This window comes from Hemiscyllium ocellatum, chromosome 12 (assembly GCF_020745735.1).
Source record: "Hemiscyllium ocellatum isolate sHemOce1 chromosome 12, sHemOce1.pat.X.cur, whole genome shotgun sequence".
Lineage (NCBI taxonomy): Eukaryota > Metazoa > Chordata > Chondrichthyes > Orectolobiformes > Hemiscylliidae > Hemiscyllium > Hemiscyllium ocellatum.
In genome coordinates, this window is record NC_083412.1 from 20258457 (window position 1) to 20275675 (window position 17219).

General features: G+C 44.1%; 1 protein-coding gene across 2 annotated transcripts in view; it reads right to left on the reverse strand.

Moving 5' to 3' along the window:
- esd (esterase D/formylglutathione hydrolase) overlaps positions 1-17219 on the reverse strand; it is a 45095-nt gene that overhangs the window by 17456 nt on the left and 10420 nt on the right. Inside the window, exons 2-4 of one of the 2 annotated variants that reach the window (XM_060832917.1) lie at positions 10037-10141; positions 9465-9540; positions 2631-2719 (exon numbers count right to left, since the gene is read on the reverse strand). In XM_060832917.1, the coding sequence (XP_060688900.1) occupies positions 2631-2719; positions 9465-9540; positions 10037-10109 (238 nt within the window). In that variant the 5' untranslated portion in view covers positions 10110-10141. The remainder of the gene's footprint in view (positions 1-2630; positions 2720-9464; positions 9541-10036; positions 10142-17219) is intronic. The other variant, XM_060832918.1, reaches the window with a different exon arrangement.

Consider the following 17219-nt stretch of genomic DNA (forward strand, 5'->3'; position numbering starts at 1 on the left):
AGAAATTTCTGCGTTTGTAACCCCAAATGGGCTATATCAGTTTAAAGTGATGCCCTTTGGAATAAAGAATGCGCCTGCCACGTTCCAAAGTCTCATGAACAGGGTTGTGGCTGGGTTAATGAACTGTACAATCTATTTGGTCGATGTAATGATCTTTAGTAAGTCCTGGCAAGATCACACGGTACAGTTGGCAGAGCTCCTTGAATGACTACCAGAAGCAAAACTGGTGATAAACTGAAATAAAGTTGAATTTGCGAAAGCAGAGGTGATGTTCTTGTGACAGAACATCGGCCGCGGAAGGTTGACCCCACAGAATGCAACCTTGAAGAGAGAGGTACTTTGATTCTTAGGACTCAGCAGATCCTATTACAAGTTTGTTCCAGACTTCAGCAGTGTGGTGGCACCGTTAACCGATTTACTGAAGAACAACACAGCGTTTCGGTGGACAGAACCGTGCCAGGAGGCATTCAACCATTTGAAATCGATATTAACCTCCAAACCAGTTTTAGCTAAACCAAACTTTTCAAAACCTTTTAAAGTCGCCATCGATGCTGGTGACATTGGAGTTGGAACTGCACTCCTACAGCAAGGTGAGGATAGGATTGAACTGCCAGTTGGTTACTTTTTGAAGAAGGTCAACATGCACCCGGGGAAATACTCCACAATCAAAAAGGAACGATTAAGTTTGGTTCTGGCCTTACAACATTTTAATGTGTATGTCACAAACACTGTGTCAGAGACGGCTGTTACACTGAACACAGTCCACTTACATTCTTAGAACATTTTAAAGACAAGAATATGAGACTATTTCGTTGGAGGCTTATATTACAGACTTTTAATTTAAAACTTGTACATGTTGTGGGTTGTTAGAATGTAATTGCAGATGTGTTATTGTGGATTTAACTGATAGAGTTTAGATGAGATTTGTCTTTATTTAATGTTACATATATACAGTTATACGGGAGGAAGTTAAGGACAACTTATATTAAAGTTATCTGTATGTTAGGGTAATTTATTTAAAAAGTAGAAAAAAACCCCGTCTTTTCACTATGATGGTTCATTTTTTTCTGAAGGGGGAAAGGTGTTAAGAAGATGTGGGTGTACTTTAAGAGAATTAAAACACAAGATATACACGTGAATGTCAAATTTTAAAGATTCAGAACAACGTATACCATAGGAGAAAAGTGCGCCAATTCCTCAGCAGCTAACTGTGATTGGCTGAAGGGTTGCCATGAGGAAATTATGGGCTCCCCAAACTCCTCAGTAATACAACAAAGGCACAAGGCTGGAACATATTCCTTTTGGTTGCAAGGAAAAGGCACATGTTGCTTCTAGCAAGTGTAAATGAGCCACATCACGTGTTCAACTTTAAATTATTTGTTAGATTAGCTATTAGTGACCATGGGCCGGTTCAACAAGTGTTGTCCAAACCTGAAATCACATCGAAAAGTAAGTGCTTTGTTTTGGGTTTCACAAGATCGGGCTGGTTGAGGACAATCTGTAATTTGCCTATTATGAACAATCCAGGAAACACGTGTTTTGATTCAATGTTTTGAGACCAGTGACTCTTAATCAGAACCCTGATGAAAAGTCATTGGACTTGAAAAATTAACTCTGCCCTCTTCCCACAGATACTGCCAAATTTACTGGGTTTCTCCAACAATTTCTGCTTTTGCTTCAGATCTCCAGCATCCAATTTTTTTAATTATCATGGCATTAAATTGGGATTGGGGCGAGTGGTGAGGGCATTCAGACAGCCTGACACTGCTCTCCATCAGAAATCTCTGCCATCCATTGCATTCAACATTTCTGGAAGTCAGCAATTAATTCAAAGGGCTGAAAAATGATTAAAATTCAACAGATGTTCAGCCACATCAACACAGATGGCATCTGGTGGAACATTTTACTTTCTGCCAGAAAATCAGTCAGCAGATTTAATGTACTTTTCCCGACCCCACAGCCGTTTAGACAACAGGAATGTGGGTGGCTCATCACTCAATGCATACCATAAAATCAGTGTCCCATGATCAAATGTGACAATTGTAAATACCTCAAATTAGGCACTGACAGCTCATAAAGCTGTGAGCTCATATGGCCGAGACTGAGCTGTGTGGAGGCCCTGGCTCTCTGCTTCTCTGGACATCCACAGGAATAACACCCTTTCCACATCCCACTGCACGGCCCTGCTTATTTAGCTCTCTGGCGGGTAACGAGCTACGCCCTGTCAATTTTGGCTCAAGTCGTTTAGACTCAGAGTCCGTGACACGGGATGCATTATGCTGCAAGTAATTACCAATTTAATAAGGCTTTATTTTTAAGGTATGGAAAAACAAAATACACCTCATCGTGCATTAAAATGCAAAGGCTCCTCTCGCCTTCCAAGCAGCATTATAAACCAGCAGCTTCATTAGAAAACAATTTCCCCATTTCCCTAGCGAATCTTCAAATATATGACTGCGTTATTGGTGAACTACTGAAGGGATAGCTTAGATACAGTTATTTATTTTCAAGTGACCTATTTACTGGGTAAGTTCCAAATTATTAAATTCAAAGCACACCCGTGAGGAAAAGGCATCGTTTTTATGATCAGAGTAAGTGGCAGGAAAGCTGAGAGATGAGAGATAAATTACCTGAAAGCCAGTACAATACAGGGCACTTCACACGCTCAGCTTTTGGTGGCAGATAAATTCCAAACCGCATCTTGCATTTTAACTCAAGGCTGTCATTCAAAACAAAATTAGAATTTTATTTTCAAAAAGTGGTAACCTAAACTATCAAGGCAAACATTACACAAAATGGTGAACCTACCACTGTTGGGCAAGGTTTAATCTTAGGCACACTGCTCAGGTAAACACCGATTTTGGAAAAATACTTCAGCACTCAAAGACAAAACAAGACAGGTACTCAGACTGCTTTCACACAGTTCGACTGAACATGAGACAAGACTTGAGCAACGCCAATTCTGACAATGCTCCACAAAAACCTAGGATAGTGGTTGAAGTCAGCCACGAATTAATATGTGGAATGGACGGATATTTGAAATTGATTGTTTAAAAATGCAAGTTTCAAAGTGGGGTATACTTGACGTATATCCATGGTATTATGCTTTGGTCACTAGGCTTCTCTCCACTCAGTATCAATTTGCACCCCACTTTACATCAACCATTACAGCTCATTTCATAGAAATCAACAGAACCTTCTATCATAAATGGTGCAATTTTGGACCACTTCAGAATCAAAAACAAAACAAACAGCAGTGATAACAATAATACCGCCAAAATATTGCAGAAATCAAGGGATTAAAAAGTGTGACAAATCTCCAGGATCTGATCAGTCTATACCTTGGACTTGTAAAAGTGATAGTTGCAGAAATAGTGGATGCGCTAGTTATGTTTTTTTTCCAAAATTCCCTAGATTCTGAAGTAGTTCTAGTAGTTTGCAAGTTAGAAAATTGGTAACACTATTATTCAAGAGGGAGAGCGTGAACAGGAAAGTGCAACTTGAACCAATGCTGGAATCTATTATGAAGGAAATCTTAATATTTGTAGAAATCATAGGATGATCATACAAAATCAACATAGAATTATAGAATCCCTATAGTGTGGCAGTAGGCCACTGACTCTCCTAAGAGCATCCCACCTGGACACAGTCCCCTACTCTATCGCTGTAACCTTGCATTTCACATTGCTAACCCATGCCAAATTGCCCATGGCCAATCCATCTTACCTGCACATCTTTGGATGGTTTTATAAAATGGTCATTAGATTTGACGAATTTATTATTGAGAATACAACTAGCGTGATAAACAAAGGGGAATCAGAAGATACAGTACAACTCGAGCTCCAAAACACACAAGGTTAATAGACAAGGACTCATAGGACACTGGCAGTCTAAGTGAGTAGGCAACAAGAGGGCATTGCAATGGAAGTCATCCAGAAGAAGTTCACTAGATTGAGTCACAGCATGAAGGGAGTGTCCCATGAGAAAAGGTGGAGAAGAGTGGGCCTACACACAATGGAGTTTAGAAAAATGAGTAGTGACCTTATTGAAACAGCTAAGATTTAGACAGAACTTGACAGGACAGGTGCTGAGAGGATGTTTACCCTCAGGGGGTATCAAGGGGGCAGAATCTCAAAATAAGAGGCCTCTTATTTAAAGATGGAGGGAAGGGAAATTTGTTTTCTCAGAGGTTCATTAATCTTTGAAATGCTCTACCCTAGTGAGTAAAGGGGTTGGGGTAACTGAATATACTTTAAGGCTGGGTTTGACAGATTTTTGATTGATAAGGGAGTCAAGGATTAATGGAGACAGGCAAAGAAGCGGAGCTGAAGCCACAACTGGATTAGCCATAACCTTAGTGAATAGCCGAACATGAAGCTGGAGAGGCTTGTGATAGAAAGATAGTGTTTCTTGTATTCTTGTGATAGAAAAACAATAGCATGGGGTTAATCTCTTTGTCATATGAAAAGATATTCTACTTTGCGTTCAAAGTTCAAATATTGGAAATGTTGATCCTCAGAGACTTAACTTTACTCATCTAAGAAGTTAGCATGTAGGTACAGCAGGCAATTGGAAAAAGCACATAGCATGTTGGCCTTTTTGCAGGACACAGGTTTAAATCCAACTTGCTCTAATTGTACAGGGCTTTGGTTTGTACACACTTGGAACAGTGTGTGCAGTTTTGGTCACTAGATTTAAGGAAGGACATACTTGCAGTGGAGGCAGTGCAGTGAGGGATCACAAAATTGATTCCTGGAATGAGACAGTTATTGTACGATGAGAGGGTTGAGTTAATTAGGCATACATGCTCCTGAGTTGAGTAGAATGACAGGTAATCTCATTCAAACATAAACGGTTCTGAAGGCAACACATTGTTTTCACTGTCTGGGGGCTGACTGTTTAGAACTGGCATGAGGAGAAATTTCTTCATTCAAAAGGGTTATGGAAGCTCTATTGCTGAGTATCCGTTAAAGCTGGGATAGAGAGATTTTTACTCTCTGTGGAAATTGTAAAAATGAGGAACAGATAGGAAAATATAGTTGAAATCTGAAAGCAGACATGAAGCAAGCATGCTTTATTCCTGCCCCTATCCAGTGTTCAATTTGCTGCAAGAAAGGTGGAGATTTCAGCTGAATTACAGTCTGGTTACGGTCAAACAATTTGCAAACCAGCCAAATTTTGCTGAAATCTTGTTAAACTTTCCTAATTTAGTGTTCTGAAAGTACTCTATTATAATTTCTAAGGTCATTTTGTTAAACAGAATGTTAAATCATTCTAAAGGTTCTCAGTTATATTGTGATTACATGCATAAATAGAAGCAATGATGGAGGATATGATACTAGTTGGAGGGCAAACAGCACATTAGTTTTGTGGCGAAATCGAATAATCTCTCTACTGCATCTTCCTCACTGAACCTGTAAACCAATAATGAGGACATTATTGTGCATGTCACTGTGAAACATTAAAATGAAGACAATATTTCTCCAGAAATAATTAAAAATGACACATACTATGTTAACAATATTCTGTGTTAAGTGTGTTGGAGTCTGTAGACTAATGAACAGAGGTACGCAATGGAAATACTATTTTAATCTTGTGGAAAACATCAGGTCCAAAAAATAAACTCTTTCAGAGAGCAGTACTGGCAATTAGGATTTCAGGACAGGCACAGTGCCGCATTTACAGCCTGCCTTTAGAATAGAGCAGGGCAGTGGAAAAGGAAGAAAGATTCTGAAGTCTGGGTATGGCACTGCTGATTTTAAATTAAAATAACTTAAGTTCAGATTTATTATGTAATTGAAGCACAAGTTCCACTAATGGGCCCCTCCACATTGGACGTTTTGTGAAAATGAAGAAGGCCACAATTCAATTTGACACATTGTATTGAACTCACTTAAGTATGTCAAATTCTAGCTTCTATAGATGATGGCTGCCTGAATATTCTGTGTGGAACTGAATAGCTAAGCCATTTAGTGAGTGGACATATTCAAGGTTATAGAAACCAAAAATCCCTAATAGCAATTAGAAACTTGCAATCTGATTTTGGATCACCCATCTAGATTTAAAAGCATCAATTTATTATGCACTTGTGATTTGAAGAAGCAGATAGCCTGTTACACCCATTCTGAAAAAGGGTATCAGGTTCAGGGAAAACTGATGCTAAATAATCCATTAATCATACCAGTATTTCCCTGTATTTTGAACAGTGTCAGGTGGATGGCAAGACATGCCTATATTACAACAGTGATCACTCTTCAAAGTTACTTCATTGGTCATGAAGCTTTTGGCACTTCCTGAGGCTGTGAAAAGTATTACAGAAATGCAAGTTTCTCTGTCTTCGTACAGTTGCTACACAACCACATTTTGGTCACGGCCTTTACCCGGTATTGATGGTGCATCAAATAAGCCAAAGATGATAAAACAAAATCCCAGTCAGGCTGAAATAAAGGAGGTAAAAACCATTTGTGTAAACAGTTTATTGCTGCTTCCAGAGGCAAAGGGCAGTGGATGCAAGGAAATGAATAACCCAAGGGGTTTCTCCTTCCACCAGCAGTAGATCCTTGGCCTTATATTGACACTGGACTACAGTGCATAGAATAAACTAAGTAAAAGTTCTGGGAATTTAAGGAGTGGGCTTGTGGAGACCATCTGAAGGGATATGGATCACAAGAAACATATTCGCCCATTTCCAGACATTTCATCGATCCAGTGATCATAAAACTATTAAGTCACATGGTTATTAGGTGCCATCAGATATAAATTTCACTGTACAATATTTGTATCATTAAGTTCAGCTTTATTATGTAACTGAAGAACAAGTAGTACTGATGGGTCTCTTCATGCTGGATGTATCGTGAAAGTGAATTTAATCCACTGAAATGAACTTAGAATGTCAAATTCTAGCTTCTGTAGATGAGGGTTGCCTGAAAGTTTGGTGCAGAACTGAATAGATAAACCATTTAGGGGCTTGATGTATCAAATTTTGTATCATTGCACAAATGATGCACTGTACAACACATTCTCAATACTCACTCTCAAATTGGCATTCTTTCCTGGTCTGCACTTAGTTGCAGAGGTGTTGATAGTTTTCTAAATTGTGTTTGCTGGGAACACCGAAGGAGATGAACGATATTCCTGAGAGTTTAAACTAGGCTGAAAGAATTAAGGGCTCCAACAGAATGACTGTACCAAGTTATGATTTCGCCGACAGCAGCAGGATTCTGCCATCTGGGTGTGGCGTGGAACAGATGGTTAATTTCTTCAAAAACTGTTTAAGTGTCTCGGGGTTCATCCATACCAGACCAAGATTCTCTTGCAGAGAATCAAGCCTACCACATGTGGAGTTTGATCCACACACTGTAATTAGGACACAGACTCTAAACTGATCTGACTAACTCAGCTGATACTGAGAGATTTTGGTCCAACTAGTCAGGACAGAGAACGTCTTGCATGTAAAACACTATTATGGAATTATCCCTGAAAAATTAGTGACTGGATGCTACACACGAAATGAGTTTTTATAACCCACTGATATTCTCTCTTCTCTTTTCCTGAGTGCATTGGTGCCTGAGATACATTGCACTGTCATTTCTTGCTCACCTGATATCTCAACATTCACAGGAGTTTTCCCTAATTGTCAGCACAAGAGATAGGCTGTAGCCAAAGCCAATCGTGACCTCGCTCAGTGTCAATGAGGACTATCAGTAATGATCACAATAAGTAAACCCCTCTTTGTTAAACTCCTTTTCACATCCCGGAAGGCACCGATATAAATGCTGAACCTTGCACACCTCCACTGACACTGATCAGCCATCTCGGGAAAACTGAGTGTGAGACCTGAACAGCTGTGTTGCTTGACTACTTGCGACATAAATCTGAAAGCCCATCAAAAGGAAACTGTAGAGTCTTTTCGAACAGCATTCTTCCTTCTTGGAATATAACTATACAATACTGAAGTATAGTCAGAATTTTCTTTGCAAATTAACCGAGAATGTTCAAAATTTATTTTAGCATTTTAAGATACTGTTATTGTGCCAAGAAGTATACCTTACATTGTATTAGTGTTTTCAAAATGATTAGAACTTGTTAAACTGAAAGTACAATTACAAACTTTCTGAAAGACATAAAACTGGGTGGCACATGTCATAGAATCCCTACAGTGCAGACAGAGGCCTTTTAGCCCATCGAGTCTGCACTGATCCTCCAAAAGGCATCCCACCAAACCCACACCCCATCCACATTACCTGACATCTTCCATGGCTAATTCACCCAGCCTATACATCTTTGGACACTACGGGGTAATTTAGCATGGCCAATCCACCTAAACTGCACAGCCTTGTACTGTAGGAGGAGACCAGAGCACCCAGGGGAAACCTACACGCACATGGGGAGAATAGGCAAACTCCACGCAGATAGATGCCCCACAGGCTGAAATCAAACCTGGGCCTGTGCTGTTGTGAGGCAGCAGTGTCAACCACTGTGTCTGTGAACTAAATATATTTAGTAGTTCATACCAAAGACTGGGACAAAAGAAAAGCTTGGAGAAAGGGTCTGTAGATGACAAAATTAATTTTAATAGATAATTCTGAAGTGGGAAAGACTTACTGTAAAACAGGAATCTAAATCACATTGAAGATCCAAGAGACCCACAGGTTATATAAATCACTCGAAGTAGCATGTTACTGAGGTGTTTTAAAAAATGCAAACAAAATCTGGGTTCATTTGCAGAGGAATAAAATTGGAAAGCAGACAAGTTTTGTGACTCTTGTATGAACCTTGGTTGGACCACATTCCCAATGTCGTGCACAATTCTGTTCTCTACATTACCGGAAGGACATGGAGGTATTGGCAAAGGTATAAAATGTTTCACGGGGTGATGCCAGAACTGCAAGGTTTATAATTAACAGGGCAAACTAGGATACTTTTTCCCTAGAAAGGGAAGGTTGTGATGGTGGGGGTTGGGCAGGAACCTGATGGTCACTGTTAAAAACATTCAGAGGTTTGACATGATACATGTAAAGAATGTTTGTATGTGTGGGGACCTCAATACAGGACAGTCATTAATATATCCAATTAAAGTTCAGAAGAAATATCTTAACCAAGAATGTGAGAAGAATGTGGAACGTGTAATTTCATGAGATAAATGGAAGTTGGATTAGTATAGAGAGAAATCTATTGTATATAGCAGTAGGTTTAGATGAAACAGAATAAAGTAGACCTGTATAGAGTCTAAATACATGTCGCACAGGGCAGTTTTAAACCACCGGTAAAATGAGTTAGCATGCTTACTTTTGTGCTGTTAAATTCGATGGAATTCTGTAGTAGAGTTATAATATTCCCACTGTTTACCTTAACCAGCATTGAGATAAAAATATTGACACCTTAAATCACAGAAAGGAATCCCAGCAATAAAACATTTAATTGGAAAAGAAAGCCTGTTGCTGAGGCTGATTATACTCACTTACCTGTCATGTTCATACACCTTCTGGTATCCTTCAAAACACTTGGTGCTTGAAACTTGAGTCAGGGCCATTTTTCTCACTAATGAAACAGTTTTATTTTGAACAAAAAAGAGAAATGTTGCATGAATATAAATGCGGTTTACACGATGATAGTGTGGCAAGACCCAATAGGAATTATTTTCAGCTCTGGATTAGGAGGGCTTTGAGTTTACAACGTCTGCTAACATGTGGATGCTGTATATAGGGAGGTGCTGACTGTGACCTCAATTCATCAACTGATGTTCAATGTGCAAGTACTAATGGATGTTTATTTGACGGCGATGCTCAACGAGGAAAAAAACAAAAGCCTTTCATTGCCTCAGTAAGTCGCAAAGCACTTTATAGCTAAAAAAGCACTTCTGAAGTGTTGTAATTGCTGTAATTTTGGATTATAAAATTAATACCATCAGAGCTCAGAGTTACTGGTTAGTCTTATTGTTTGTATGCTTCCTTCAAACAGAGGGACTAAGGGATTGGGGTAGATAATTCTATCACAGGTAGGTAGGTTGGTTTAAAAAGGCATTTAGCATACTTGCCTTCATTGTTCAGTCCTTTAAGTATAGGAGTTGTGACATTATGTTGAGGTTGTAAAAGATATTGGTGAGACATGTTCTGGAGTACTGTGTTCAGTTCTGGTCAGCCTGTTATAAGAAGGATACTATTAGCTAGAAAGGGTTCAGAACAGATTTACTAGGATGTTGTCAGTTTGGAAGGTTTGATTTATAAAGAAAGGCTGGGACTTCTTTCACTGGAACATAGAAGGTTGAGAGGTGACCTTATCGAGGTTTATAAAATCATGAGGGGTAGAGATAGGGTTAATGGTAGGTGTCTTTTCCCTAGGATTTCAATACTGGGGTATATTTTTAAGGTAAGAAGAGATTTTAAAAAAGACACGAGAGGCAATTTGTTCACACAGAGGGTGGAATGAAATTCCTGAGAAAGTCGTGGATGTGAGTATAGTTACAACATTTAAAAGACACTTAGATAGTGCATGAATAGGAAAGGTTTGGAGGAATATGGGCCAGGAGCAGGCAGGTGGTACAAGTTTAGTTTGGGATTATTATTGGCAAACACTGGTTGGAATGAAAGATCTGTTCTGTGCTGTATGACTTTAACTCTGACCTGAAACAGTGTTCAGACTAGAGAATAGTTGCATTTGATGTTCCATAGTGCGAGATCCACTTTTTTAAAAAAAAATCACAATTTGCACTTCGGCACTGGAACAGAATCACAGATGACAACACAGATGTAGGATGTTTGGCAAGCAATGAGGGACACAGGAGAGTTTCAACACAATGTGATGTGGGGTGGAGCAGTTTAGCTATGGAGAGAGGCTGGATAAGAACGGATTGTTTTCTTTACAGCAAAGAAGGCTTGAGAGGAGATACGATAGATGTATATAAGATTATGCGGGGAATGAACAAGATGGGGAGAAAACAGCCATTCCCTTAGCTGAAGGATCGATAACAAGGGGGCATAATTTTAAGGTACAAGGCAGTTCACTGGGAATTTGAGCAAATTCTTTTTCAACCATGAGGGTGGTGGGAAACTGGAATGCACTGGCTGAAAGGTTAGTTGAGGCAAGCAACCTCACAACTTCTAAAAAGTACTTAGAGCACTTGAAATGTCACAACATTCAAGACTATGGGCCTCATACGAGAAGGTGGGACTACTGTTGAGTACAAGTAGTTCTGTTGTAACCCATGTTTTGTAAACGCAATTTGGTTGTAATGCAATTTGTGAATTGTGGACCTCTTTTTATAAAGTGAAAATCCTGTTGGTTATTGCGCTATTCCATCCCCTGTAATACTAGCTGGGTGTGATTTATTCTGCTGGTGCATCTATTGCAACAGATTGTCATCTATGTGCATGTATTTTTTTGCTTCTATCCGCAATTAAGGTAGTTTCGTTCGCTTCCATCAGGGAGAAAAACAAGGTGAGAGCCTCAAACCTACTCCTAGGACTAACGGTTTAAATGTTTCGGGGGTAATACCACACCACTCTGCATCAAAGAACCCCATCCCAGATCAACTCCCACTGCTCTCAGGGAAGCGAACAATGGAATATTTTTCTGGAATAGTTATTGGGATCATGCATGGAGTTGGGGGGCAAGCAGCAAGAGAGAGAGAGATGTAGGGAGCAAAATAAGCGGCAAATGCAGTGATGTCCAGCGAGTGTTGGAGAGTAAGCAGGGCCTTTTGTCAAGCAGAGACTCAGTTGCTGGCTGTCTGAAGCTTCAACACATGGTGACTTAACAAGACAAGGTTTTTGTGGAAGGGGTGAGGTGTGAAACTAAGGACAGACCACTGGCGAACCTCAAATTTTCTCACCCCACCCATCCTCAAGTTACACCTAATCCAAGTTCACTCAGTCTCCATCTGAAAGGGGTTAGGAGGTGAGAGAATCTGAGAGTCACGGCCCTTCATCCTCTCTGAAACCTAAGATTCATCAAAATCTCCTGCTGTTCAGAGCATCCCAACCCCTTTAAAAAAAGACTTTACTCTCATCAAAAGAAAATTTCCTGCTTTCCTCTTCTTTTTAGAAAATGTTTTTGGGAATAAGTTTGTTGGGGAGAAATCCCATTGTCTGAATGTCTTTACCTGCATTATGAAGTGACTTATTCGCTGGAAATTAAAGTTAGGAGACATGATAGCATTTAAATACCATTGAATTCAGTAGCTGGACCAGCACCAGCAAATTTCAAATGGACATTATTTAATTTATTTAATTAAAAGTATTTACTGTATTATTTCATTGAAATAGGAGTTAAAAATTTATTTAGACTTTGCGATCATTTGTGTGGGCTAAGTACTATTTTTGTTTTGATATTTACTGATATTTTTGGTGGTTCACCCCAACCCTGTTTTTCCCATAGGCCCCATTATTTTTAATGCACGACTTTCTATAACACTGTGTTGCACAGGAACGCAGCTACCACGTTATAGGAGAACTACCTGTAGTTTTTGTCGTTGGGCCAAAGGGCCTCTTCTATATTGTATGATGCTAAATCGAATTCACTTTTCTTTTGGAAACAGAAGTTCATACACTTCTGTGTCTTGCCTGTGTGTATGTATTAGTTCCTACATTCAATCATTACTTTATTTGAAAAGAGACATCAGCTCACATCCAGAACTCAAAACCACTCTCAGTGCATTACGGGCGAGTTTGCTGAGTGCAAATTAGCTATCACCTATCACATTGGAACAGTCAGCACCCTTTAAAAAGTGCTTAATTGAGTTTTTTTTTTAATTTGCCCTGGTTGTAGAATGTGCAATATAAATACTAAAATTGGTGACTCATCTGATATCCCTGAAATGGTGGTTACAGGGTGTCTAAAAACTCCCAAACCTTCCTTCAGGACTGCAGCTGGTGCCAAAATCAGAGCAGGGGCATAACTCTCACTCTCTCCCCTACTCTGGGAAATTCTCCATGAGAAAGGAGATAGAATTTTCTCCGCTTCCTGGTTTCCAGGAAGGGAATCTTTCTCCTCTGTCTCTCTCTGTGTCTCCAGGGGAAAGAAGTTCTCTCTCTCTCTCTCTCCCCCCCACCCCCGTCTCTCCATCCCAGGGGGACGGGTATATCTCTCTCTCTCTTTGTTCCGGGGGAGGGGGACCTTGATCTCTCTCTGTTCCGGGGGAGGGGGATCTCTCTCTCTCTCGGTTTCAGGGGAAGGGGGATCTTGATCTCTCTCTGTTCCTGGGGGAGGGGGATATCTCTCTCTCTCCCTCTATTCCAGGGGGAGGGGGATCTCTCTCTCTCTCTCCCTCTATTCCAGGGGGAGGGGGATCTCTCTCTCTCTCTCCCTCTATTCCAGGGGGAGGGGGATCTCTCTCTCTCTCTCCCTCTATTCCAGGGGGAGGGGGATCTCTCTCTCTCTCTCCCTCTATTCCAGGGGGAGGGGGATCTTGATCTCTCTCTGTTCCTGGGGGAGGGGGATATCTCTCTCTCTCCCTCTATTCCAGGGGGAGGGGGATCTCTCTCTCTCTCTCCCTCTATTCCAGGGGGAGGGGGATCTCTCTCTCTCTCTCCCTCTATTCCAGGGGGAGGGGGATCTCTCTCTCTCTCTCCCTCTATTCCCGGGGGAGGGGGATCTTGATCTCTCTCTGTTCCTGGGGGAGGGGGATATCTCTCTCTCTCCCTCTATTCCAGGGGGAGGGGGATCTCTCTCTCTCTCTCCCTCTATTCCAGGGGGAGGGGGATCTTGATCTCTCTCTGTTCCTGGGGGAGGGGGATATCTCTCTCTCTCCCTCTATTCCAGGGGGAGGGGGATCTCTCTCTCTCTCTCCCTCTATTCCAGGGGGAGGGGGATCTCTCTCTCTCTCTCCCTCTATTCCAGGGGGAGGGGGATCTCTCTCTCTCTCTCCCTCTATTCCAGGGGGAGGGGGATCTCTCTCTCTCTCTCCCTCTATTCCAGGGGGAGGGGGATCTCTCTCTCTCTCTCCCTCTATTCCAGGGGGAGGGGGATCTCTCTCTCTCTCTCCCTCTATTCCAGGGGGAGGGGGATCTCTCTCTCTCTCTCCCTCTATTCCAGGGGGAGGGGGATCTCTCTCTCTCTCTCCCTCTATTCCAGGGGGAGGGGGATCTCTCTCTCTCTCCCTCTATTCCAGGGGGAGGGGGATCTCTCTCTCTCTCTGTTCCAGGGGGAGGGGGATCTCTCTCTCTCTCTGTTCCAGGGGGAGGGGGATCTCTCTCTCTCTCTGTTCCAGGAGGAGGGGGATCTCTCTCTCTCTCTGTTCCAGGAGGAGGGGGATCTCTCTCTCTCTCTGTTCCAGGAGGAGGGGGATCTCTCTCTCTCTCTGTTCCAGGAGGAGGGGGATCTCTCTCTCTCTCTGTTCCAGGAGGAGGGGGATCTCTCTCTCTCTCTGTTCCAGGAGGAGGGGGATCTCTCTCTCTCTCTGTTCCAGGAGGAGGGGGATCTCTCTCTCTCTCTGTTCCAGGAGGAGGGGGATCTCTCTCTCTCTCTGTTCCAGGAGGAGGGGGATCTCTCTCTCTCTCTGTTCCAGGAGGAGGGGGATCTCTCTCTCTCTCTGTTCCAGGAGGAGGGGGATCTCTCTCTCTCTCTGTTCCAGGAGGAGGGGGATCTCTCTCTCTCTCTGTTCCAGGAGGAGGGGGATCTCTCTCTCTCTCTGTTCCAGGAGGAGGGGGATCTCTCTCTCTCTCTGTTCCAGGAGGAGGGGGATCTCTCTCTCTCTCTGTTCCAGGAGGAGGGGGATCTCTCTCTCTCTCTGTTCCAGGAGGAGGGGGATCTCTCTCTCTCTCTGTTCCAGGAGGAGGGGGATCTCTCTCTCTCTCTGTTCCAGGAGGAGGGGGATCTCTCTCTCTCTCTGTTCCAGGAGGAGGGGGATCTCTCTCTCTCTCTGTTCCAGGAGGAGGGGGATCTCTCTCTCTCTCTGTTCCAGGAGGAGGGGGATCTCTCTCTCTCTCTGTTCCAGGAGGAGGGGGATCTCTCTCTCTCTCTGTTCCAGGAGGAGGGGGATCTCTCTCTCTCTCTGTTCCAGGAGGAGGGGGATCTCTCTCTCTCTCTGTTCCAGGAGGAGGGGGATCTCTCTCTCTCTCTGTTCCAGGAGGAGGGGGATCTCTCTCTCTCTCTGTTCCAGGAGGAGGGGGATCTCTCTCTCTCTCTGTTCCAGGAGGAGGGGGATCTCTCTCTCTCTCTGTTCCAGGAGGAGGGGGATCTCTCTCTCTCTCTGTTCCAGGAGGAGGGGGATCTCTCTCTCTCTCTGTTCCAGGAGGAGGGGGATCTCTCTCTCTCTCTGTTCCAGGAGGAGGGGGATCTCTCTCTCTCTCTGTTCCAGGAGGAGGGGGATCTCTCTCTCTCTCTGTTCCAGGAGGAGGGGGATCTCTCTCTCTCTCTGTTCCAGGAGGAGGGGGATCTCTCTCTCTCTCTGTTCCAGGAGGAGGGGGATCTCTCTCTCTCTCTGTTCCAGGAGGAGGGGGATCTCTCTCTCTCTCTGTTCCAGGAGGAGGGGGATCTCTCTCTCTCTCTGTTCCAGGAGGAGGGGGATCTCTCTCTCTCTCTGTTCCAGGAGGAGGGGGATCTCTCTCTCTCTCTGTTCCAGGAGGAGGGGGATCTCTCTCTCTCTCTGTTCCAGGAGGAGGGGGATCTCTCTCTCTCTCTGTTCCAGGAGGAGGGGGATCTCTCTCTCTCTCTGTTCCAGGAGGAGGGGGATCTCTCTCTCTCTCTGTTCCAGGAGGAGGGGGATCTCTCTCTCTCTCTGTTCCAGGAGGAGGGGGATCTCTCTCTCTCTCTCTGTTCCAGGAGGAGGGGGATCTCTCTCTCTCTCTCTGTTCCAGGAGGAGGGGGATCTCTCTCTCTCTCTCTGTTCCAGGAGGAGGGGGATCTCTCTCTCTCTCTCTGTTCCAGGAGGAGGGGGATCTCTCTCTCTCTCTCTGTTCCAGGAGGAGGGGGATCTCTCTCTCTCTCTCTGTTCCAGGAGGAGGGGGATCTCTCTCTCTCTCTCTGTTCCAGGAGGAGGGGGATCTCTCTCTCTCTCTGTTCCAGGAGGAGGGGGATCTCTCTCTCTCTCTGTTCCAGGAGGAGGGGGATCTCTCTCTCTCTCTGTTCCAGGAGGAGGGGGATCTCTCTCTCTCTCTGTTCCAGGAGGAGGGGGATCTCTCTCTCTCTCTGTTCCAGGAGGAGGGGGATCTCTCTCTCTCTCTGTTCCAGGAGGAGGGGGATCTCTCTCTCTCTCTGTTCCAGGAGGAGGGGGATCTCTCTCTCTCTCTGTTCCAGGAGGAGGGGGATCTCTCTCTCTCTCTGTTCCAGGAGGAGGGGGATCTCTCTCTCTCTCTGTTCCAGGAGGAGGGGGATCTCTCTCTCTCTCTGTTCCAGGAGGAGGGGGATCTCTCTCTCTCTCTGTTCCAGGAGGAGGGGGATCTCTCTCTCTCTCTGTTCCAGGAGGAGGGGGATCTCTCTCTCTCTCTGTTCCAGGAGGAGGGGGATCTCTCTCTCTCTCTGTTCCAGGAGGAGGGGGATCTCTCTCTCTCTCTGTTCCAGGAGGAGGGGGATCTCTCTCTCTCTCTGTTCCAGGAGGAGGGGGATCTCTCTCTCTCTCTGTTCCAGGAGGAGGGGGATCTCTCTCTCTCTCTGTTCCAGGAGGAGGGGGATCTCTCTCTCTCTCTGTTCCAGGAGGAGGGGGATCTCTCTCTCTCTCTGTTCCAGGAGGAGGGGGATCTCTCTCTCTCTCTGTTCCAGGAGGAGGGGGATCTCTCTCTCTCTCTGTTCCAGGAGGAGGGGGATCTCTCTCTCTCTCTGTTCCAGGAGGAGGGGGATCTCTCTCTCTCTCTGTTCCAGGAGGAGGGGGATCTCTCTCTCTCTCTGTTCCAGGGGGAGGGGGATCTCTCTCCCTCTCTGTTCCAGGGGGAGGGGGATCTCTCTCTCTCTCTCTCTGTCTGTCCCGGGAGGGGGAAAGGGGATCTCTCTCTGTCCCGGGGGGGGTGGAAAAGGGGATCTCTCTCTCTCTTTCTGTCCCGGGGGAGGGGGGATCTCTCTCTCTCTGTCCCGGGGGAGGGGGGATCTCTCTCTCTCTCTCTGTTCAGGGGGAGGGGGATCTCTCTCTGTCCCGGGGGGAGGGGGATCTCTCTCTCTCTCTCTCTCTCCCTCTATTCCAGGGGGAGGGGGATCTCTCTCTCTCTCTCTCCCTCCCTCCCTCTATTCCAGGGGGAGGGGGATCTCTCTCTCTCTCTCCCTCTATTCCATGGGGAGGGGATCTCTCTCTC